Source organism: Nyctereutes procyonoides, unplaced genomic scaffold (assembly GCF_905146905.1).
Source record: "Nyctereutes procyonoides isolate TBG_1078 unplaced genomic scaffold, NYPRO_anot_genome, whole genome shotgun sequence".
Classification (NCBI taxonomy): domain Eukaryota; kingdom Metazoa; phylum Chordata; class Mammalia; order Carnivora; family Canidae; genus Nyctereutes; species Nyctereutes procyonoides.
The window spans coordinates 65,777,822-65,801,563 of NW_026575142.1; the positions used below are offsets into that span (position 1 = coordinate 65,777,822).

General features: G+C 35.1%; 1 protein-coding gene across 4 annotated transcripts in view; it reads right to left on the minus strand.

Annotated features, from left to right (window-relative positions):
• Positions 1–249: 249 nt before the first annotated feature.
• PHC3 (polyhomeotic homolog 3) overlaps positions 250–23,742 on the minus strand; it is an 80,803-nt gene continuing 57,310 nt past the window's right edge. For 2 of the 4 annotated variants that reach the window (XM_055307846.1, XM_055307845.1), the window contains 4 exons: positions 17,694–17,808; positions 14,789–14,921; positions 14,466–14,697; positions 250–9,163 (listed from right to left, as the gene is read on the minus strand). In XM_055307846.1, the coding sequence (XP_055163821.1) occupies positions 9,009–9,163; positions 14,466–14,697; positions 14,789–14,921; positions 17,694–17,808 (635 nt within the window). In that variant the 3' untranslated portion in view covers positions 250–9,008. Of the gene's footprint in view, positions 9,164–14,161; positions 14,291–14,465; positions 14,698–14,788; positions 14,922–17,693; positions 17,809–23,742 lie in introns of those variants that run through there. The other 2 variants (XR_008662132.1, XM_055307847.1) reach the window with 2 other exon arrangements.

The window sequence follows — 23,742 nt, forward strand, 5'->3', positions numbered from 1 at the left end:
GAATTATCTGAAGTCATTTTGTCAAACGACACAGATACTGTCTAATAGGTCACAGTTTCTAAACTTGGTCCCTGCCACTTCTCTGACTGCACCACTTTCTAAACTCGCCAATACATAGGACTGGGACACTTTAAAATATATTGTACTTAATTAGTAAAGATTTACACTCTGCAGATTTTAAATAGGCAAATTTATAACTATATCAAAGCCCTCACAAGCTTAAAGAAAAAAATTATTCAATAGACCAGCCAAATGGAAGAGGCTTTTATTTGTAAAGAAATGAACTTACAACTGGTCTACAATATATTATTGTAATATAAACAATATAAATAAATGATCCTGTAGGCCCACTAACCTTCCATCCAGACCCACATGAGGCAATGTTAACAATATTCTATGTGAAAATGTGCAGGTAACAAAGGTGCAATTACAAGCAAGTTTAAGCAGCAGAGTATAAGGTGCTTTAATTTAACAGTTAATGTTGCCATCAACAAACATTTGAATGCTCAATTTTACTTCACTGAATAGACACAACAAATATGAAAATCTAAAATTCATACACATGCTACTTGTTAATATGAAAGTGCTTTCTCCTTTAAAAAAATACACCAAATGGACAGTCTTTTTACATAGATCATGGTGTGCTCTTAAAATGCAAAATTAACTTCATTTTCAGGTTATACATTTTAAAACTGTAGCTATAGACACCAATCTAGGAATGCTAATGCTAAGAGTGCTAAAACTATTTCATTTCCTGTAAGGAGGACTCTAATACAATATCCAATGGAAAGAATACATCTATATATAATCTTAACTTTTTTTTTTCTGTAAAAGTAAAAAAGGTTTCCTTTCCCCTTGGTGATGCTTTTGTTCAACCTGGGTAGATGAGCTTCTGAGGTTTTAGTAATATGAAAGTCCTATTTTAGGACAATGGGAGGAACCAAAAGGAATTTAAAAATCCGTTAACAAAAAAAAAAAAAATCCGTTAACATGAAAAAAAAAAATCAGTGAACATGTGTTTGAAGCATCAAAAAAAAAAATTACAATTTGCCTTTGTTAGATCAACAGAGTAACATTTCTTTTTAACAAGCAAAAGCAGTAATTTAGCAAAGGCTGGAAATGCCCACCTCTCTCATCAGTACCTCTCCTGCACCCTGTGTCTACAACTCCAGCCTTCACCACAGCTCACTCTTTACTCTGAGGATGGTTTTAAAACTCGCTTTGACTTTTTTTTTCCCCTATGGAAAAAACAAGACCAAGCTTTTGAATGAGGTGATTGGGAATCTAGTTGAATGTCCTGGCAACTGGACATCTAAAATTACACCATCTCAGCACACTTCCTTAACTTTTTAAAATTTAAAAATACGTATACAAAAATATGCAATAGATATTTTAACAGCATAAAATATTTGAAAAATTAGGTATATCAAAACATTTTAAAAGTAACTTAAAAGTTTTTTAAAATGTCTGTGTCCTATTTTCAGTCAGTTTTAGATTCTAACATGTATTTGGACATTTTCCTGCCTAAAAACCTGCGACTGTGGTGCATAAAAGATTTTTAATATTAGGTATTTTTAATTTGAAGAGGTGAAGGGAAAAAAAGATATTTTCATTTTGTATCTTTATGGAGAAGTTAGCATCAAGTGATGTTAATCTGTATCGCTGGGTCAACAGGAAATAGAACATAATTTCATAGAATCCCCAAGTGGTAAGGAAACTTTACTCCATTAATCAATGCCATTCAATGTATATTCCCCAAACAGTTGTCAATTCAAGCATGGAAAGGTTTTATGTTTACCAGTTCTGCATTTTTTAAAGGAAACCCTTTTACTGTGGTAATACATGTGTGCTTTCTTAAAAAGTCGCTATTTGTAGTAACAGTAAGTTTTGTGTAATTTTTTTGCTTTAAAAACAAAAGAGAATTAAAAAACAAACCTGTTCAGCGATCTCCTTTGATTGAGACTTTTCAGTTTTAGAAACTTACTTCACTGTCAATACTGGGTGTAAAGCTTTTGTAGTTAAAAATGTACAGTAAGTCAGCACCAGCTTCTGAATGTATACCCTTCTGTCACACACCCTGTATAGCAACACCTTGGAATAGATTCAAGTGTCAAAATAATTCTGAGAAATACGGGCTATCACAACAGTATCAAAATGTAAATCCTTATTAGGTAGGTACCCTAGATTTTGTAACCTCCTCAGGTATTTGACTATGATTAGTATGTGAAATGTGTTTTAGGAACAGGACTGTGATTCACTCAGACCCCTTAGATGTCATCTAGCTTAATAGTTTATTTACCCAGTGCATAAAAAATTCCCCTCTCAGTTCCAAGTTTACATTCAATAGAGTAAATAATAATAATGTCCATGTTTGTTTAAAGCCACAGTTGAAATTTTGCTTGCAAAGGTTCTGTTTACTTATTACGAGGCTCCTTAAGTCATGTATACCACACGTTGCACGTAAGTGTTCAAAGAGTTTGCTAAATGAATGGATAAATGCATTAATGAGAATGTTCAGATGTGTTCATGTGTTCAGTGGTTAACTACCAGGAAGCATTTAGAAAAATGCCCTCATTTGCTTGTCTATACAATTTTTCTTCTCACTTAAATCTGTAAGAGAACCAAGCCTACAGGTGACCCAGGAAATGGATGCTTAACAATTCTCTTTTGGCAAGAGCTCTCAGTATGAAATGAACCATTAAAAAGGGAAAGAGAATTAAGTAGGAGCAACTTTAAAAATACCCCATTATGTGGCCTAGAATCATAGTTTTAGAGTTGGGAGGTACCTGAAAGATGATTTAAACCAAAATCAGCCTTTTGAATAGTAGAGGCTCCATACTGTATATTCAGAAGACAAAACAGATGAAAGGCTAAGGAGAGGATGAAGGTGTCACATGCTGCTGTTGCCAACTGCAAGTAAGACTCCCAGGCCCCCAGCCAGCATTTTATCTTCATTCATCATGTTAATTTAATGATTATGTTCATCTATTTACTACTGAAAGTAGACTATTTAGTGCTATCTAAAACAAAAAGAATTCAGACTCTAACAACACATTCTAAACAAAGATTTTAAGCAGTGGACACTTCTGGTTTGCTTGAGGCAAGACTAAAAAAAAGTTCCTTCTTTCTAAAACAAACTGATGTTTATTTCACTACCAGCCCCACACTATCTTATGAACACTAACTTCTTCACCTCCGTTAATTAGGATTTAACACTGATAATATTCCCTACAGCATAACTTTTAAGCCAATAAATGATGGCTACTATCAATCCTTAAGAAGATTACTGGAATCAGTTTAAATAGTTGGTCTAAAAGGACTTACTAAATTATGCTTATATTTAAAACTATGCCATGTTAGCATAACAGTATTTTAAATTTATATTAAGTTCTTTTTGCTGATTAAAATCATCACTAGACTTATTTTCAACAATACATTTTAAAACCTTTGTACAGGTTTTCTTTATGGATTCATACTGAAGCCATCAATATCACTGAGAGTAATTATACTTTTCAAAAGCAGTGGGAACAAATACTTCTCTGATGTACCCTCTTTAACGTCTGAGATTAAATTGTCATCTTTAAATAAAATTAAATGTTCACAAGCTATAAAAAAAGAAAAAAATTAAACATTCATAGAAAACCTTTCCCAAAACGTCCCATAAACATGGCACTTAAGAGGTGTGTGTTCATGGGTTCGAGTAGAACAGGGTTTTCATTAGCGAAGCTGGGCCTCAGATCTGAGGAGGAGGTGGCTACTCCCTCTTAATGTCTTGTGAGCTCAAGTGAAAGTTCAGAAAAAGCCAAACACTGTGCTCTGGAAAAATGCTAATTTGTATTAGTGCTTTACAACTTCCAAAAAAAGCTTTCTTTTAGTATTATTTTAAAATAGATTAAATAAGCTCTAAAAAATAACATGTAAAATTTTAAATTCTTAGAAATTTAGGAAACTTTTTCCAAAGAAGATAATATAATTTTCAACCTTTTTTTTTTTTTAATTGAAGAAATGGCTTGTATTGCTGCTATGAAGGAAACTATATAGTGGTACATATTGTCAACTAACAAAAAAGGATTATCTTCCCAAAGAATTTTTTAAAGATGTACAGCTTATAATAGGTTGAAATTAAACTTTAGTAAGATTGCATATTTATTTTTCTAATACTGTATTTGTGCTTATCTAAATTGAATCACAATCTGTAAGATAAAGTCAAATGCTCTTAAATAGACTCATAAAATACCAATATTGATGAATGTGAATTAAACAGTTCATTTCATGATCCACACTACTGTGCATCAAAGAAATAGAGGTAGGCTTCTGTTGAAATCCATACTAATAAAGAGAAAGCTAGTAGAGCTCTTTAGTCATCCAATTCAACCTAACAAAATACTATCTTAAAATGCCTTTATTAACAATCTACAAGGTTGGTTCAACTACAGTATCTGAAAATGGATACTCTCCTCTAGAATTCCAATAACTCAATTATAACTATTAACATTTGAGTTTTTGACAAATATTCTCCAAATACAATAGCTGTCAGCTTTTTTTGAAGTAAAAAAAATCACTAACATGTATTATTGGAACTATGAATATGCTCTTAGGGGTAAGATCACTTGATAGAGAATGACAGAATGAGTATGATTACATACTGTAAGTGAATCTTATTGCTGTTAACTGGGATCCAACCATTACAATTTATCATTTTGAACTACTGAAGGTCTTACCAATACTACACAACCTCACTCCATTAACTGTACTATCCTCTTGGGTTTGGAATACTTTTCCTCCTGTTTGTCTCTTCTTCCACTTCCCTATCCTTCCCCCTGAAAAATCTCCCTCATGGCCCAGCTACATACATGGTGCACAGGAAACAGACTGAACACTGCACAAATGGGCCAGTTTCTGCTGCTCAAAGGTTTCACTGAAATAGGACTTAAGTATTTGAAAGTCCTGCCCCAACTGCCTTCCTAAAATTAACCCCAGTACAAAATCCTCTCTAAAGTTTCAGGCAGAGGTGTCTGAGAAGTTTTCACACAGTTCTCTAAGGACTACAACAGGCTTTAGGGAGGAAGGCAGTAAGTGAGGCCCTTTGAAGCTGTCAGGTTAATGCTCAGTGCCAGCTGCACACAGACAGCATGTGTTCTGCCATTAAAGGGTGAGATCTTCAAACCACAAAATATTATCAGATGGTTCTAGTTCAAATTGTCTTTAAAACTTTTTAACAGTGTATCCAATCAGGGATTTCATCTACTCAGTATGGCTGTGAGGACAGCATCATGCACATACACTTAAAATAGTTTATTCTTTCTAAAACTGTTTGCACACAACGTAAACACAACCTAAGATTATACAATCTATATATTGCCTTCCTGCCCTACTTCTGCCATGATGGTACCAGAACCTTGCAAAAGCAAGTAACAGGACTTTATAACATTTAATTAAACAAGTCTGTGATATGGGACACTGTGACATATGATTACAGTCTCAGACTGGTATTTGAATAAATGTCTGACTGGAATTTCACACTAGATATATGAAGATTAGCTAGGTCAAAAATTATTCAAAGGCATGGGCACAACAATACCTACTTCATACATTTCTAAGTAAGTGTTTCAACACATTAGGAAACAAAAACAAATAATGGGCTACCTATAAAAATTGTTTCTATTTTAAACTAGGTAAATTATGAATATTAACTTCAAAAGTGCAGAAATTTGCTCAGTGTTGAAGTGGGATAAGCAAAGTGGCAGGTCTCCTGTCTGCCCCTCCAGCTGTCCCATTCTCCAGCTTCTTCACCAACATGTCTTCCCCGCCCCATTCCACCTTCTCTACTCCTCCCTGACAGCCCTTAAGCTGAGACCAAGAAAAATGGCTGTTTAGTGATGCCACAGCAAATTAAAAGTATCGTTCTGGAGAGAGTTATGTGTCACTTAAAAAGTGATGGGTTTGGGAACAGCACTCTGCCTCATATGACAGTGACTATATCAAAGCTGCACAGCTTGTCAGACACGTGCCTACACAAGGCTTGATGAAAATCCATGTCATGTAAAAACGTTTACAAACAGCTCTCAGTTTATTTTCTTAGGAACACATGGCTTAAAGCAAATAAAATTTGAAAAGTGTAGGTTTTGTTTCCCTCAATGGGAAAAGAGTGCATCAGTTTAAAGAAGTCGGAAAATGCAAACTTAGGTAGCAAAAGTAGGAAGAACCTCCCATGTCCCTTTTTTGTCATTCCCTCTCCTCAATGAAAATCCTAAAAACAATCAGTAGTGTGAAGGAAAGAGAAAATAACTCTCCCCACCTACATCATACCAGAACTGTGCTCAGAACTTAGGAGGGAGGTGGCCGCCCAGTGTTATCGTCCATATCCATCATATGTAACTGAAGCGCTGGTTTTAAGATGGTTAAATCCTCTAGAAAGAAAGAGCTGCAGAGCTGCATCAACAGGGAAAACTACCAGTTGAGCAAATGAATAAAACAGCTCACTTGAAAAAAGCAAGTATATTTTCTAGGTATGTTTTGAGTGCCACCAAGAGAAGATCTGGACTAGTCTTGAGATTATTACAAGATTTAAGATTATAAGGTGCTCTCAAGTGGAAACCCCCCTTCTTAGAAGCTTGCTGGGATATTTAACACAGTGCTAGGCACAGGGGCTTTCAGTTAGTACATAATGACTGGTATTAGAAAAGGAAGAAAATAAAAGGAGAACCTATACAAAACTCAAATTTAATACCTTAAAGGCTATCTTATCATATAGTTATGGGAAGTAATCACTATTGCTAGGGGAGTCTATCCCCAAATAATCAATTTTTTATGGATTATCTATGATAAAGTTTTAATTCCAGGGAAGATTTTCCTTTGTGCCCTCCCTGCCCCCCCTACAGTGGGCCACCTCCTACTAACACTTGACCTATACTTGTGTTCTGAAACTTAAAGATGAGGGGGAAAAGTCAAGCACATGACAACTCTGTCATAACGATTAACTGCTAATAAGTGAACATTGACTGTAGAGTACCTACCTTTCCTTGAAACTTTAATCCAATAATTAAAAACATGATAGAAAGAAATATGTAACGTAGACTACAAGCTATTGTAGGTCTGGAACATGAGCCTTACACTATATTACACATTCTAATCCTACACATAACTATCAGTAAACATCTTTTTTTAAAACATTACTACACGAAAGAATCCCACAAAGCATACATTCAAACAAGAGGCATCTAAAGATTAAAAAAATTACCCGCTGTATTTTTGTATAAAAATAATCAACATTCTCTAATGTACACAAAGCCAAAAGATAAATATCTGTGATGTCCTTAATGACATCTTTAGTCCTCTACTAGCTCAACACAATCTTTTTGAAAAGAGCAGTGACAATGACTGAAACCCATGGACTCTTCCCCACTTACTGAACTTCTGCCAAATATCTGTATATGATCCCTCTATTTTAAAACATTTCCATCGTGTGATAAAGATATAAAAAAACAAGGTTAAAACAAATTTTTTATGTCCAGGACTATAAGGCTCTCAGGGCTCCCATAACAATTTTATTTTAATGTCATAATTCTGATAGGACACTAACTGTTGAGTGAAAAATTCTCCTTTGAACTTTTTTTCCCTAAAACATGTACATATAAAATTAAATCTGATAATCCAAGAGATATTATTTGGTGGGTACTTCGTAGGAAGCATGCGAGGGTTTAGTCAAGGAAAAAGGAATGTGCATTCTAGCTAGACCCAGCATGTTCAAGGTTAGAATAAAGTCTAAAGACCAACCACATACCCACCACAAACTACTGTCATGCCAGCAAAGGCTATGCACTGGTTCATAAGGTATAATCACATTATGCCTTCATCAGTGCAGAGGAGCAGATATGAAAGATAATTAATATGAATCTGTACTTTCTGAGAGTAAAATTATTTGTATGCTATCCCTTATTTTACAGGTCAGTTTGGAGTTTTCTTTTCTCTAGTATGCATAAAACTGGGAAAAATACTTTGGCAGAACATTAATGCTGTCTGAACTATTTCCACTGTATCATGTATTCCTTATTATGTCCCATCTTTTCAAGATATCCCTTTGGGTAAAAAAGAGCTACCTTTATCACTCCTATGTCAGGGTTTCCAAACCTTGACAGTACTCGATATTTTGGACCAGATCTATCTTTGTTTTGTAGGACTGTCCTGTGCACTGTGGGATATTTAGGAACATCCCTGTCCTCCTTGGTCTACATGCCAACAATCCTACCCAGCCCCTGCAAGCCATGACAACCAAATGTCCCTAGACATTGTCAAATGTCCCCTGGGGAGCAAAACTGACCTCTGTTGAGAACCACTGCTCTAAATATACAAAAACTAAAAGGAAAACTAACTTTCTCAGCCGCACCAAATTCTTGGGCAAGTTTGGAATAGAAACCAAACTTCTGACTTCCAGATCAGTATTACTCATGCTAGAATGCAATCCTTTTTTATAGACAAAGCAATTGTCTGACAGACAGGTTTTTTAAAATGCACACTGATATCTCATTGCATACAATTCCAGTCACTGGACTTCTAAACTATTCCTAAATTACTCCTAAATTATCTCTCTCATGGCAACCTATAGAAAACTTACAGGGTAGAAAAATGTGTAAGAAAACCGAATCAAAAGAGGAGAAATGTAAATCATTAAATTACTTTTAAAAGGATTCTTTATATTAACGATAAACATCACCTTTAAAAAATTATCTAGTATAACACGTTTCTTTGAAAAATATCATGGCCCTCTATATCAAGTCTTTCATTGTTGCATGTAACCTGTAAAATTAATTTTACCAATGTTGGCTAATTATGAAAATGTATGATGAATTATATCTGTAGAAGAAATGTCAGCTTTTGATGTGGAGATCCCAATGTGCTTGGCTATCCACCACAATATATGATAATATTCTAGGCCAACTTGAGCCTTTACCTTACAAGTCTGTTTAAGAAGAGTAAAACTGCTGTTTTCTCACAGCCTCATGATCCTGTTAAGATTCCTTCAGAGAATTGATGCGTGCACAGATCTTTAGGGCCGGGCCTAGTTTGATATTCATTGCACTCATAAGATGGTCTTCTTTTAGCAAAAGAAGGGCCTGTCCATCAATCTCCTGTGCTCTGAACTCATCTGCGATATCTTGACAGCCTGGAATTTGATCAGAGAAAGGAAGTTAGCATTAATACATAACAATTAGATGTTACTTCTAACAGTCATAGTTATGCACTCAGTGGGTCTGAGTATCTGAAATACAGGCTGAGAAACAAATGAAATTTATTTTTGGTAGTCTTGGGTTCACTCCTGAAGAAGAGAGTATTTCTTGGCATTCTGAAAATAAGAATTAATTCAAAAGCCAGGTAAAACAATTTACTTGGAATTCTTGTTCTAAAAATATTATTATAGAAATAGTAAGAGTCAGGAAAAATGTAGATTCATCAGTTCTGACATAATACCTTGACGAAAAGGACAATGGTATTACCTCAAAATATGCCACACGTATAACAAGTTTGGATTAACTAGTTATTATACCTCATGAACTCTTCTGTTTAGTATACCCTTCACATACAGGTATAGAGAAATAAAATATAATGTTCTGTCATGTTAACAATTTAGAAATATTTTCTCAACTACCAGTGTACCACTTTCATTATCATTTGTACCTTACTCTAATTTACAACCTTCAATTGCCAAGCACATGTAAAACATTTTTATTTTTTGTTCAGGAAAGAACCAAACCAACAAGACTGTAATATCAATCTATTGCAATGCTGTTGAAATGTATTTCACAGCTCAACTTGTAATTTCAACTTCAAATCTTAGTATCACTGGACTTGTCTCCACTTTTGATAAGAAAACATAAATTCCCATTGACATTATGAACTTGCCCCCTAGTCTCTTGCCAAATATTTTCTCTCAGCGTAAACCAGGTGCTTTACTAACATCTACTTAAACCTCAAACATTTTTATTATCTACCAAATTTTGCACAACTAGGTTACTCAATAAACTTCCCCACTAAGGGTAAAGAAACAACCAGGGAAGGTAATGAGTTTAAGAAACCAAGAAAGGAGAGAATGCAATAATGTAGAAGCTTCCTTAGAAGAGACAGTGAAATTATAAAAATGAATTTAATAGTAAAAACTAAGAGCTTCAAGTCTATTTTATCCAAATCAGGATTCTAAGAGAAAGCACAGAGATAATGAATAATGGGAATGATTACATTATACCACTGGCTCTCACAACTTTGCTGGAATGATTATCCCATCTATTGCAAACGTATCATCCACTTGTTTACCTAAGATAATGATGTCATCCCTATAACCCCTACACCAAGCACAAAGCATTGTTAGATGCTAAATACATATGTTTTTGTGTAAGTGAAGGTCTAGATGAGTGAATAAACAAACAATAAACAAAAACAGAATGTGCTATAGAGGAGCTATTTTTAAGAGTAATACACTTTATTCTGTATTCAGCTACATGGCCATCTTTTCTCTTGGTTATTTCTTTTCCCATATTCTCTGTTAGTTGTTTCTTTCCTGTTTCATATATAGCAGCCAGCTTTTCAATTTCTCCATTTTAATTTCTCAGACTTTAAAACTGACATTTCAAAAGTACCCTGAGCAGATTGTTGTGGTTTTGCCCATTTACCATATAAAAGAAATGATACAGTTAAAATGGGATTACTCACCATAGAAAAGCTCCCTTTCTTTTCCCAGAGGTAGCTCTCAAAACTGGGCAGACAAAACTGACTAATCTTGCATCTAGTTGTGACTTCATCCTTCTTTTTATGAAAGAACTAATGTTCTTCTCTCTTCAGTCTTAGTTACAAGAACACAGGAAAGAAAAGAAGAGAGAGAAAGACAGGGCAGGACTTACTTAGATTCAGGAAACAGGAGCAATGAGAAGTAATGAGGACTGTAAGAGCTACATTTGGGAATAGAAACAAGGAGTTTTCCATGAGGAGATATATATAGCATGTTTTGTTCCTCTGTATTGTGAGATCCCTCTTCAAATGTCTTCTTGTGGTAAGTAAATGTGTTAGCAAACTAATAAAGAACAAAAAATGTTTTGAGAAACAGCATGATTGAGTAGGAATGCATTATCTTCAGAATTTCAGATCACAACTTCCATAAGCCAATCACTACAAAGAGCAGTTATACTAAACATTAGTATAGGAATGAAAAAATAAAATTACTTAAAAAAAAGAGAGAAAGAAAAAAAAAGAAGCAAATTTTTTTCCAGAAACTCATTAAAGAAAAATGAATTTTCAAAAACTTTTTAGATGCTCAAGGTATACTGAGCTAAAGTTCAATGAGTTTCTGATAGAATCTACCTCTCTAAAGCAGCTGGTGCCCCAGGGACTCATACAAAACCTATACCAACTGCAGCAACCAGTCAGCACTGCTGGCTTTATGTCACCAGAAGCAGCTTATCAGGATGGGCGTGGACCTCTGCAAATGGACCTGAGTCCCAACTGAACTTTGCAATATCCAGTCACTTTTCCAGCTAAACCCAAAAACAAAACACTCTGCACAAAAATGATCTCAGTAAGCCTGGTGACTGTATCACCTGCCACTTAGTATTACATAATAAACAAGTCCCCAATATTAGTATTATGAAAACCAATAGTCATATGTTTTTAGGTAATTCCTACTCTATATGCCTACAGAGAAACCCAATCTACTACAGATTCACAAATCAATACAGAATAAACTGATCTTTGCACTGTATCAAGAGTTAAGATAACACACACAGTTCATTGAAAATAAGAAGGAATCCTATAGTTTTCCTATAGAAAACTTTTTAATGCACAAAAATTTAGAAGAAAATGAATTTTAATTTAGAGAAAGAGAAAGCGAGCACACACAGCTATGGGGGGATGGGGACAGAGCGGGAGGAGGAGAGAGAATCTTAAGCAGGCTCCAGGCCCCAGCAAGGAGCCTGACTCAGGGCTCCATCTCATGACCCTGAGATTACAACCTGAACCACAACCAAGAGTCAGACACTCAAATGACCGAGCTACTCAGGCGCCCCAAAGGAAAGTAATTTTTCACTGTGGTAGCAGTTCCGAGACTGGATATACAACATACTGGCTCTAATAACGTTCCCACCAGCATAGTTCACAAGATGACATTATACAAAGAGAAGAGAAAACTCTAGGAGTAAATATAGGTGTCCTGATAAAAGAGGGAAGCCTATCTCAAAATACTAGGGATTACAAAATTTGTAAGCTTGTTCATTTTATGAGAAAAGTTTGGGAGTAGACTACTTGGGAGGGGGGAACAACACAGCCCCAAATGAGCTTGAAAGAGGCTCAAAAGATGTTTACAAAGGCCAGAGGAGCAAAGAGAAATGAAGACAAAAGCATGTTCTGATATGAGATTTTACTTTAGGCCACAGGCATTCTCAGAGAGAAACACTGGGAAAGAAGATGTAACTAATCACAGAAATAAGCCTGTTATTTAGCCTGCAAAGAAGTTTGGAAATACTCCCATTTAATCAGTAAAAGCAAAGCAGACTCTTACATAGTACCAAGCAGTTCTAAATTATAAAGCAGTTTCCCTTTAATGATAAGTAATGTTCTCTAAATAGCTGGCAACAAAATTGGGTCCTGATTAACTAACACAGCATCTCAAATATAAGCCATCTTGTTGTCTTAACTGAAATGAAGCAAGAATGAGACAGGAGTTTAGCCTTCGTTCCAACAGAGTAGCCAAGAGTAACCTCATGGCAAACGAATGTTGGGGAAAATTAGAAAAACCAGCCCTAAGAAAAAGCATATGAAATGATAGAAGAATCAGATACCTATTGTTTGTTCATTATTTGACTAAATACTTTCCTCAGGATAGAACCAACCCCCACCCCCTCCAAGGAAAGAAAATAGTTTCCCCAAATGAAATCAGGCTAACAGCTCACAGGGCCCATGTGGAAGACTGAGACTGACTACTTCTGAAGATGACAATATCAAAGTCTAGCCCTAGGGGATCAGTACAGATTCCAGTGTTAATTCTCAAGATACTTAGACCAGTCTAAAAATTAAAATTTATGTCATTAAGTATTAAAACCACAACCAGTGAAGACTCATCATCTTCTAACATATCAGTTTTGAAGCAGATTCTAAACCTATCAGGACTTAACTCACATCTAAGTTTTCTTAGGTGCATGCTTAAAAATCTTCCATGAAAAACGTATTCCCTTCAAACAACTGCAATCTTCCTTTAAAAGTGACCATATCTCTTGTTTAAAAAAAAGAAAACTTATTTAGCATTTCTGAAACAAGCTACTGAAAAAATGTCATAAGAATGCTGTATATAAGGTAAAACGGCAGTCTTTTTTTTTTTTTTAAGCAGTAATAGTTCTGAATATACTTTCTTCACTCAGCACATTAACTGTAAATTTGCTTCGGAGATAGTGGTTACCTTCACAGAAAGACTAATCAGCAAAAATAGCTGAATTAATTTTAATAAGTCTGTAGATAAGTTCAAAGAGGATATATTTTTCTGGAAAGCTTGTGTCAAGAGAAATAGTATGATTCACAATAAAATCAAAGTGGAGCAAACATTTAAAAAGTCTCCTTGTTTTTCACATTCATAAGGTCAAAATGAATAAGATTTGCTGATTTTAAAAAATATAGTCTTAACATATATAATCAGTGTAGGTCTCATCATGGGCAGTGGTGCAGTTATCTTTAGTAACCAGCCCCTTGGAGAAAGTAGATATGAAAGATTGCTGCATTAAAGAAAAAAGATAAAGAACATAAAGAATTAAGCTGATGGAAAGAGTACCAAAACGAGAGATCAGAAAAACAAAGAAAGTTACCCTCAATATTGGAATGGAATATCATAAATGGATTTCAGTTGTCTACTTAAAAAATCAAATTTTAGAAGTGTTCTTGATGTCTACTTATTGAAAAGAATCAAGGAATGCAGCTTCCTTTAAAAGAACCAGCTTGATTTTTAAAAAAGAAACCAAAATGTTATCATATACTAAAAGGTCTTGATTAGCTTTCAAAAATGCAAAAAATATATATATATAGTCCCTCTTATTTTATTTTAAAAAGGTTAAATTAGGAAATAAAGAGGAAATAGAATAGAAAAATAGAAGAGCAGAAGGGAAGAAGTGTCTGACTCAATCTCTCTACTGACCTCTCGAGAGAAATCAGACTGAAGAGAAGAGAGCACCTTTAATATCTTCACCGGCTGAGGTATCACAGCAGAAGCAGGACTAGTCAGTTTTTATCGACTTGGGGGGGTATGAGAAAATACCCAGTTGTGCTGAGGGAATAAGCAAGAGGAAACAGATCACATTTCAATAGCAAATGCCATTTAGTTAATACATATACATAGTACTTCTCTAGCCCTTTTGTGCAATAGGTGTGGATGGAGCTAACATCATTCCTGTGTGTGAACGCACAAGAAAAACCTAAGGCCAAAGTAGTAAATTACATACCAGGCAAAGAATGGATGAAGGCCCAAACATCATCAACTGTCCATATAGATGGCTCTGCTTGTGCAACTGGTAGCAAGTCATTGTTCTCAGGCATTTTCCTAATTCTCACATCCCGAAGCTCACGTTCTCTTTCCCGCTCACTCTGCCTGCGCAGGCGTGTAGTCATAGCAGATGGAACAGAATCTTCATGAGAAGCCAAGTCTTCTTCTGCAGATGGATAAGTAATTGGAAGCTGGAAAATGTAGTACAAGTAAAATACAGCATTGCACTTTCCTTGCATTTCTGAAAAGGGTATTGTACATTGAAGCAAGGTTTCTACAGACCTGCCTAAGGATATGTTCTCTTGCTGCCCCATCAGGGCCACTTGGACGGCGGCCACGATGCCCAAGACTCTGATTATCAGGCTTACGATTCCAACGACCAAGTGCAAATTTTTTAGAACAGCTAACATTGTACCTAAGAAATTCAAGTAAGAAAAAATATTAAGCGATATATGGAACACTCCATTTAGTACTTAATTATGACTTTAAAGTGCACTTGTGAATCAGTAAGTGCCATGTACTTCATTAAGGACTGTAATAGCTCTGAAAGTAAACCATAGTGTCCAATGGATTTACTTATGCTGACAGTCAAAAAATGGCCTCTGTGTACTTCATAATATAGCTCTCAATACACTACTGAACACCTATAACAAGATATTGATATTTTCTCCTAAAAACAGCATGATAGTGGGAAACTTAATGCAAAATACAGATAATTTTTTGCAAAATAATCCAAGGTTCAGGAGAAAATGAAGTTATGAATTAATTATGTAGATGTTCAAACTGATGTTTTCCCAAATAATAATTTCTGAAGAGAGATTAAGAGGTTAAGAGAATAGAGGGGGGGAATCTCAAAGGCTACTAAAAGATTTTTCAAATATTACTGAAATCAAAGACTGGAAATGTAAAGTTGAGATTTCAGAGTTACAAGGAATTCATAGTTCTCACTGTTCAGGAAAGTCAAATACACATAGTTTTTTAAAATTAGCTTAAAGATTATTTTTAAATAGACTAGTATTTTTCAATATAGAGCTTTATAAGACACGACTGACAGTTTAAAAGAGTCCTATGCTGTTTACTGGGTTTCAAGGCCTAGAACAGGGCTGGCAAACCTTTTCTATATAAAGGGCCTAGATATTTTAGGCTTTTTGGACAATACAAATCTCTGTCACAACTACTCAACCCTGCGACTGTAATATGAAAAGAGCCATAAACAATAATGAATGATCACGGCTGTGTTCTGATAATATTTTATTTAGGTTAAAATGTGAATTTCACATAATTTTCATGTGTTGTGAAATATTCTTCTTCATTCTTTTCTCCCAACCACCTAAAAATTTAAAAACTATCCTGACTCAGGCACCATCCAAAAATATGCTAAACGAAGGAAAAGACTTGGCCTGGGTACAGTTTGCCAACCCCTTCCCTAGAAAGAAGAGCAAAAAGAATCTAAGAAACAAATTTCTGAAAAGCTAAAGAAAGGCTAAGAAAAATATATATAGTTTCTTTTTTTATATACATATAAAACCACCACTGTAATTTCTTATTTTTAAAACTCTTTTTTGCTCTACAAAGATTTCTCGTGAAAATGACAAGAATAAACCCCAATGAACTTTCCTACTATTTGCTAGATAACTATTCTAGGACCAATATACAGGTACCAAAATAAATATTCCTCATCTATGTTTTATGAAAATATCAGGAGGTGGAATAAGGAGTACTCTGAAAAGGAATAGTATAATTTTTTTAAAAGTGTCCTGATGGTCACTTCATTTTACCTTCAAATGATTCAACAAGTTCCTGCTGTGTTCAATATACTGATCTGTGTGCTCAGCTCTATAGGTTTCTGATTTGCATTCACAGCAGTCTACAAAACTTCCTCCCCCACTGACTAGAGAACAAAGAGAGACTAACCTTACACTTATTTAGTCCCTAAATATTTAGATCTCCAAGGTAGACATGTACAAAGCAGTTCTCCCCTTATTTAATTTATCCTCTCCTTGCTCTCTCATCTGCATTTCCCTTATATTAAGATCCCTAACCTCCTAAAGAGGTTCACCTAAAGGTGTAATAACTTGACAACTCAGCAATCATGTCTGGGAGGAGTGATGGTAGTGTTAAATGTTCTGAAATATTTAATAGTCAAGATATTTAAATATCGTTGAAGACCGTCCTTTTCCCTTAGAGTAGTTAATCACTTAGAATCAGAAAGCCACTTGTCCTTTCTGTGGTGTATGCAAACTGGAAAACTCCAGAGGTAAAACAGGAGTTACATAACTTAGTTATTACGGCTGTCAATAACACAGGATAATATGTGAATAAAAGACTGACAACTGAGAAACCAAATCAAGACATTTTTGGAGGAAAATACTCCTATTATTTATTTAACTTAAAATTTACTAAGTATATTGTAGTGGCACCATACAAAAGCATATGTTCAAGCAAGAAAATCCCTAGATGTAAACAATTAAGATCTTATATTCTTTAAGAGAATAATCACTTTTTGGAACACAGAACAAATTGCAAAATAACCTGTGCATACACTTCACCTCTAGTGGTAAATATCTATATTTGGATTTTCAGAATCAGAGGGTTTTTTTTTTTTAAACGTAAACTAAAACTGTGACAAGAACAATGAAGATACTGAACATTTCTTTTATTAATAGTTTACCTATAATAGTTCTATTGAAAATAGATTTAGAAAAGATTATTTTGCTCTCTGATGATGTAACAATGTGGAGAACTTGTGCTACAGCTGTCCCACTTAAAAACCTAGAATAAACAGGATATAATTAAAACAAATGAATACAGTTTAAAACAAAACAACGTAAATCCTAGTATTTTCATATTGATCAAAGAATGACATGATAAAACAAATACTGTTCTGATACTTTAAGGACTAGTAGGTCTGTTCACAGGAGAGAGTCTCCTGAGCATATTCTTATCAGGAGATTGCTACTTCAATATTAGAATATGCTGTAAAACTTACTGTAAATGTTATAAATATGTAACTTTCACACAGAAAAATTTAATAACTAAATATCAAAGCTCCAGATAATGCCTATTTGGTATTCTTCCTCTATATTATAGTGTCTAGTTTTGGTTACTGGTAAATTCTACAAATTCTGGGGCTTTGTTACAGTAGTCGTTGGCTTACGCTTTAGGAAAGTCAAGAGCACAGAAATACCTTTTGGCACAAGACATAGTGCAGAATCGTTTTGACCGAAGAAATTCATTAGCATATCCCATCTTCCCACAGAATTCACATTTGAGCAACTCACTGTCCATTTCTTCTAAGGTCTCTAAAAAAGAAAGAAACAAAGGAAAAAACTTCCAAAAATTGAATTGTGGCAAATTTTCTTTTAGCATCTACTTTAGTTGGATACAGCTAGTTCAGTCCCTCCAGAAAACTTAAGGAATGGTCTTTTAACTTTTTAATCGATAGCCACTGTGGCAAGGAAAATGCTCAAGAACAGCTGCATCCACCAAATCCCTCTTACTCTTCCATAAACATTTCCACAGAGTTTTCTCTGTGTAAATAAGCAATGCATTTTTAAAGGCTCATTTTGTTAAGACTCCAACATACCTAAAATGTGCAAATGACTTTCCTGAGCAGTGTAAAAGAAATGAAGATGAGTAAGACAAAGTGACAACCTCCAGGAGGAACACTTTCAAAGCACTGCGCAGGATATGAATTTTGGTGCATTGTGGTTAGGAAGATACACAGCAGAGAACACTTGATTGTAACTCCAGAGAATGAAAATGACTTCAAAAAGAAGCTAAAATTTTGCTATGCTTGATTTTAAAGGAGGATGTAAGATAATTAACACTTTCAAAGTCTGCAGTGTACAACAGAAAACATAGATACAGATATCCAATTATAAAACAGTTCCTTTTAGTCTCTTCAAGCCATATTACTAGACCCAAGGACACTTCCTACCTAAATCCTCAACTATCCAGCAGTAGTCACCTATGAGCAAGCAATTTTATTTTCCTAACCCACAGTATTTTCATCTGTAAAATGGGGTTTATATACTTTTCCAAAAGAACTGCAATGGAGACTACCTAAATACCCAGTAGATTAGTAGGCACAAAAAAGTGACAGTTCCATTTTCTATTTTCCACATAAGAATTAAGAGTACCAAGACCTGTAATAAGTACTTAAGAAATAAAAACTGTTAATTCTTTTTTTAAACTGTTAAATTCTTAAACCCACCCTATTTTGCCATGTTCCTCTATCACAATTCCTATGCCAAGTCATGCAGAATACACAAAAAAGTAGTTTACTAACTAAAGCTTTTAGCTATGAGTTCCCGTGTGCTTTTCTAAGTTACTCATTTCACCAAAGGCTTATTAAGATGAAGAAAGGGACTCTGAAATGTAGGTATGGATGACATGTACTCAAAGTTTAAGTAGTCACGCTATCCTACTATTAACCAAAGAAGCAAATGGCAAAGTGCTAAATCAGTACAAGACAGCAAGAACTACTAAAACACATACTGTGAAATATCTGAAGTTCCAAGGGACATCCAAATATATCAATGTGACTGATCAAATCATGAGCTAGCAGGAATTCATTATAAAAAAAAAAACAACTCAGGGCTACTTTCATAAGCAAGTCATCTGGTGAGTAGCAAAGAGAAGAGTCTGAAACAAGTAAAATTGCTCCTTCCAATGACCTAGAAATGGCTTTTACACAGCTGTGGCTCAACAACACATTCCTGGGACCTGATGTCACAACTTCCAGTATTGTTTTCACTTTGTCATGCTTGTAACCTGGTCTGACAGGAGACAAAACCTCTCACTCCAACACCACTACCACCAGTGTGGCCCCAAAGAATCTAGTCATGAAGTTGTTCCACTTCCAGACTACACTGGAAGTTTTAAAAAGTTTATACTCAGGGCGCCTGGGGGGCTCAGTCGATTAAGCATCCGACTCTTGGTTTCAGCTCCGGTCATGATTACAGGCTCCTGGATGGAGCTTCTTGTGGGGCTCTGTGCTCAGTGTGGAGTCTGCTTGCCCCTGTGCCTCTGCTCCTCCCCCTGGCTCGGTTCTCTCTTGCACTCTCTCTCCATCTATCTCTAAAGTAAATAAATAAGATCTTTAAAAAAGTTTGTATTCATTAATGTAGCAACATACAGCAATTGACAGGTTAGAATTCCCTATAAAGAAGGAAACGTTTTTGCTGGTGAGAGAGGGGAGATCCAAACAGGTATGGTCTAAGTACTAACAACCTAACAAAAAATGAACGTTTTATTTCTCATAATGAAGAGAGGAACATTAACATTCAAAAATCCCTGTTTTCATGATTGTCAGAATTCTTACAAATTTGGTATTACCAAGGCCACTTATTCACATTTGTGAATAAAAAATTACAGAGCCAAATGAGTTCAAAAATTCATGGAACATCCTGTAGCTAATAAAGATGGGAGTCTGTGGCATAGACACCTGGTAATTCTCCCAAGACCCATTCTTCACGGTTCTCCCACAGTAACAAGATCCTAATTTTCAGCTAGGTATAGGGGCTCTGAAAAACTACAGTTTCTGCCCTTAGTTGTGGCCATCCATAACACATGAATGGAAATGCTTGCAAATTCCAGAAGATGTCCTTTTCCCATCTCACAGATTAAAATGTAATAATGAAAATTAGCTATCTTGGAAATGAAAGCAAGGTTCTAGGGATGAGAGCGCCATAGCACACCGGCAGCTTAGGTGCCTAACACCTGCAAGCCTTTGGGCAAAAATTAAACTTCTACCTTATTTAATCAAATATTATTCTGGGTTTCTAATGGAGTGGCCAAACATATAACCTTACTAAGGGATGTCCCCATTTCCTGTGTGTGAGGAGTAGATACTTTTTAATTTTTCTGAAGACTTAAGAGCAGGTAACAATAAGAAGCAAAAGAGAGAGGCAATGAGATAGAAACCATGGTCAATGTGATTTCCCAGGAAAAGAAAAGATATTCTGGTAAATCACAGTCTACTGGTTAGAGATACTAGTTACAGAACCAGTCCAAAGAGCTTATTAAGATGAAGAAAGGGACTCTGAAATGTAGGTATGGATGACATGTACTATTCTTAAAAAGAGAATAATCCTTATACTAAGTTTCTAAAATACTGAATTAAACTGTATATCCTACTAAAGCCACTAAACAAGTGACTTCATCATTTCACCCTATAGTACTTCCAATTAACAGTAATAGAAACAGTTTATAAAATTACCATGGGAAATTAAATTATCAAATATTTAAAATTTGGCCTATTCTAAGATTTTATTTGAGAGAGACACAGAAAGACAGACAGCGACAGAGATAGCAAGAGAGCATAAATGAGGAGGAGAGAGAGAGGAGCAAGTTCCCTGCTGAGCAGGGAGCCCCACACTGGGTTCAATCCCAGGACCCTGAGATCATGACCTGAACCGAAGGCAGACACTTACCAGACTGTACCACCCAGGTGCCCCCAAATTTGGCATATTCTACATAAATATATCTCCACTATGAAACAGATTAATCTTTTTTTTTACTATATTTACCTTTTAACACTGCGAATTTAAGTGTACAGTGTTAGTTTGATACATTTATGATTGTTGTAGCAATATTTAGCACCTCCATCATCCTCTATCACTTTACATAATTATCCTTTCTTTTTAGTAACTGGGATACTTTGAAGTTTTAGTCTCTAAGCAATACTGTTGTCTATACTCATTATACTATGCATTAGATTGCTATGGCTTATTTACTACTCAATGTATAGATTAATCATCTTTAAATCTTCCTCTTCTTTACTCTGGTAACTTATCCTATTAAACTACCCTTTGTCTGGTCTTCCATAAATCCTTTCCTTCCTCTTCCCCCACAGTCTACTCTTCACTGTCCCCTCCTAAAGTTATGTGAATATCCTTTGTACATTCATTTCATGGTTCCAACCTAAAAGGTTCTTCCTGTTTGTTATCGTAAATCTATGTCTTCCCATTCAAGAGCCAGATCAAATCTCATCTCTACAGAAAACTATCAAACTGGCAATAATCTCAGCCAGGTTAGTTGTTGCTTTTGTTCTGTTCCATTATGATAAGTGTATTCTTTAATCCACATCACCTATTTCACCCACTTCCCTTCTGCTAACCAGTTTGTTCTCTATGTTAATGGTCTGTTTCTTGGTCTCTTTTTTTCCTTTGTCGTTTGTTTCTTAAACTCACATATGAGTGCGATCATATAGTATCTTTCTCTAAATTATTTTACTTAGCATTATACTCTCTAGCTCTATCCATGTTGTTGTAATGGCAAGATTTAATTCTTTTTATGGTTAATATTCCATTATATGTAAATATCACATCTTTATCTATTGATCTACTGATGGACACAGGCTGCTTCCATAGTTTGGCTATTGTAAAGAATGTTACAGTAAACATAGGAGTGCATATATCCCTCAGTGTTTTTGTATTTTGGGGGTAAATACCTAATAGTGCTATTAATGGATTGCAGGATAGTTGTATTTTTAGTTTTTTGAGGAACCTCCACATAAGTTTTCCACAGTGGGTGCACCGGTTTGCATTCTTTTCAAGTGTTCTACAGAAACAACCATAAAACAAGTAACAGGGGCACCTGAGTGGCTCAGTGGATGAGCGTCTGCCTTTGGCTTAGGTCGTGATCCTGAGGTCTTGGGATCAAGTCCCACATCAGGCTCAGGGAGCCTGCTGCTCCTTCTGCCTATGTCTCTGCCTTTCTGTGTCTCTCATAAATAAAATCTTAAAAAAAAAGAAAAATGTAACAAAGTAGCAATAAATACATGTCTATTAATAATTATTTTGAATGTAAATGGACTAACCACTCCAATAAAAAGACATAGGGTAACAGAGTGGATAAAAACACAAGATACATTTATATGCTGCCCACAAGAGACTCATTTCAGACAGAAAGACATACTTTCTTGAAAGTGTGGGGATGGAGAAACATTTATCATGCAAATGCATGTCAAAAGCAAGCTGGCATAGCAATACTTACATCAGACAAAACAGACTTTAAAACAAAGACTGTAAGAAGCGACAAAGGACACTATAATAAAGGGGATAATTCAACAAGAAGATATAACAATTGTAAATATTTATGCATACAACGTGGGAGCACCCAAATACATAAAACAGTTAATAAGAAACAGAAAGGATATAATCAACAATAATCCAATAATAATAGTAGGGGACTTTAACATCCCACTTCCATCATGGACAGATCATCCAAACAGAAATCAACAAGGAAACAGTGGCTTTGAATGACATATACTCAGAACATTCCATCAACCAGGTTTTTTTTTTTTTTAATTGAAATGTAATATTAGTTTTAGGTGCACAACAGAAGCATTCAACAATTACATGCATTATAAAATGCTTGCTACACATGTATTAAATATTAGTCACTATATTCCTTCTGTACTTATTAGCCCTGTGACTTATTTATTTTATAACCGGGAGTTTGTACCTTTTAATCTCCTTCACCAAATTCACCGAGCCTCCCAACCCTCCTTTAGCAACCACCAGTTTGTTCTCCATATTTATATATATCTTTCTATTGTTATTTGTTCACTTGTTTTATTTTCAGATTCCACAAATAAGTGAAATCCTAGGGTATTTGTCTTTATCTGACTTATTTCATTTATCATAATACCCTCTAGGTCCATCCATGTGGTCACAAATGGCAAGATTTCATTCCTTTTTATAGCTGAAAAATACTCCTTGCGTATATATACCGTATCTTTACTCATTCACCTATTGATGGACACTTAGGTTGTTTCCACATCTTGGCTATTGTAAATAATGCTGCAATAAACATACAGATGCATATATCTTTTTAAATTAGTGTTTTCATTTCCTTTGAGTAAATACCCAGAAGTGGAATTACTGGATCATATGGCACATCATTTTTAGTTTTCTGAGGAACCTCTATACTATTCTCCAGAGTGGCTCCACCAATTTACATTCCCACCAACAATGTATGAGGGTTCCCTTTCCTCCACATCCTCTCCAACACTTGCTGTTTCTTGTCTTTTTGATACTAGCCATTCTGACTGGTGTGAGGTGATACCTCACTGTGGTTTTAAAACCAAAGTGTAGTTTATTTCAACTGGTTTTAAAACCAGTTTTAATTTCCCAAGTTCTTACCATCTATACAATTCATTTAAAACTTAATATGATATTCCTTAGTTATCTTAAATTCACTAGTTCCTACTAGATTAAAAGCTCCTC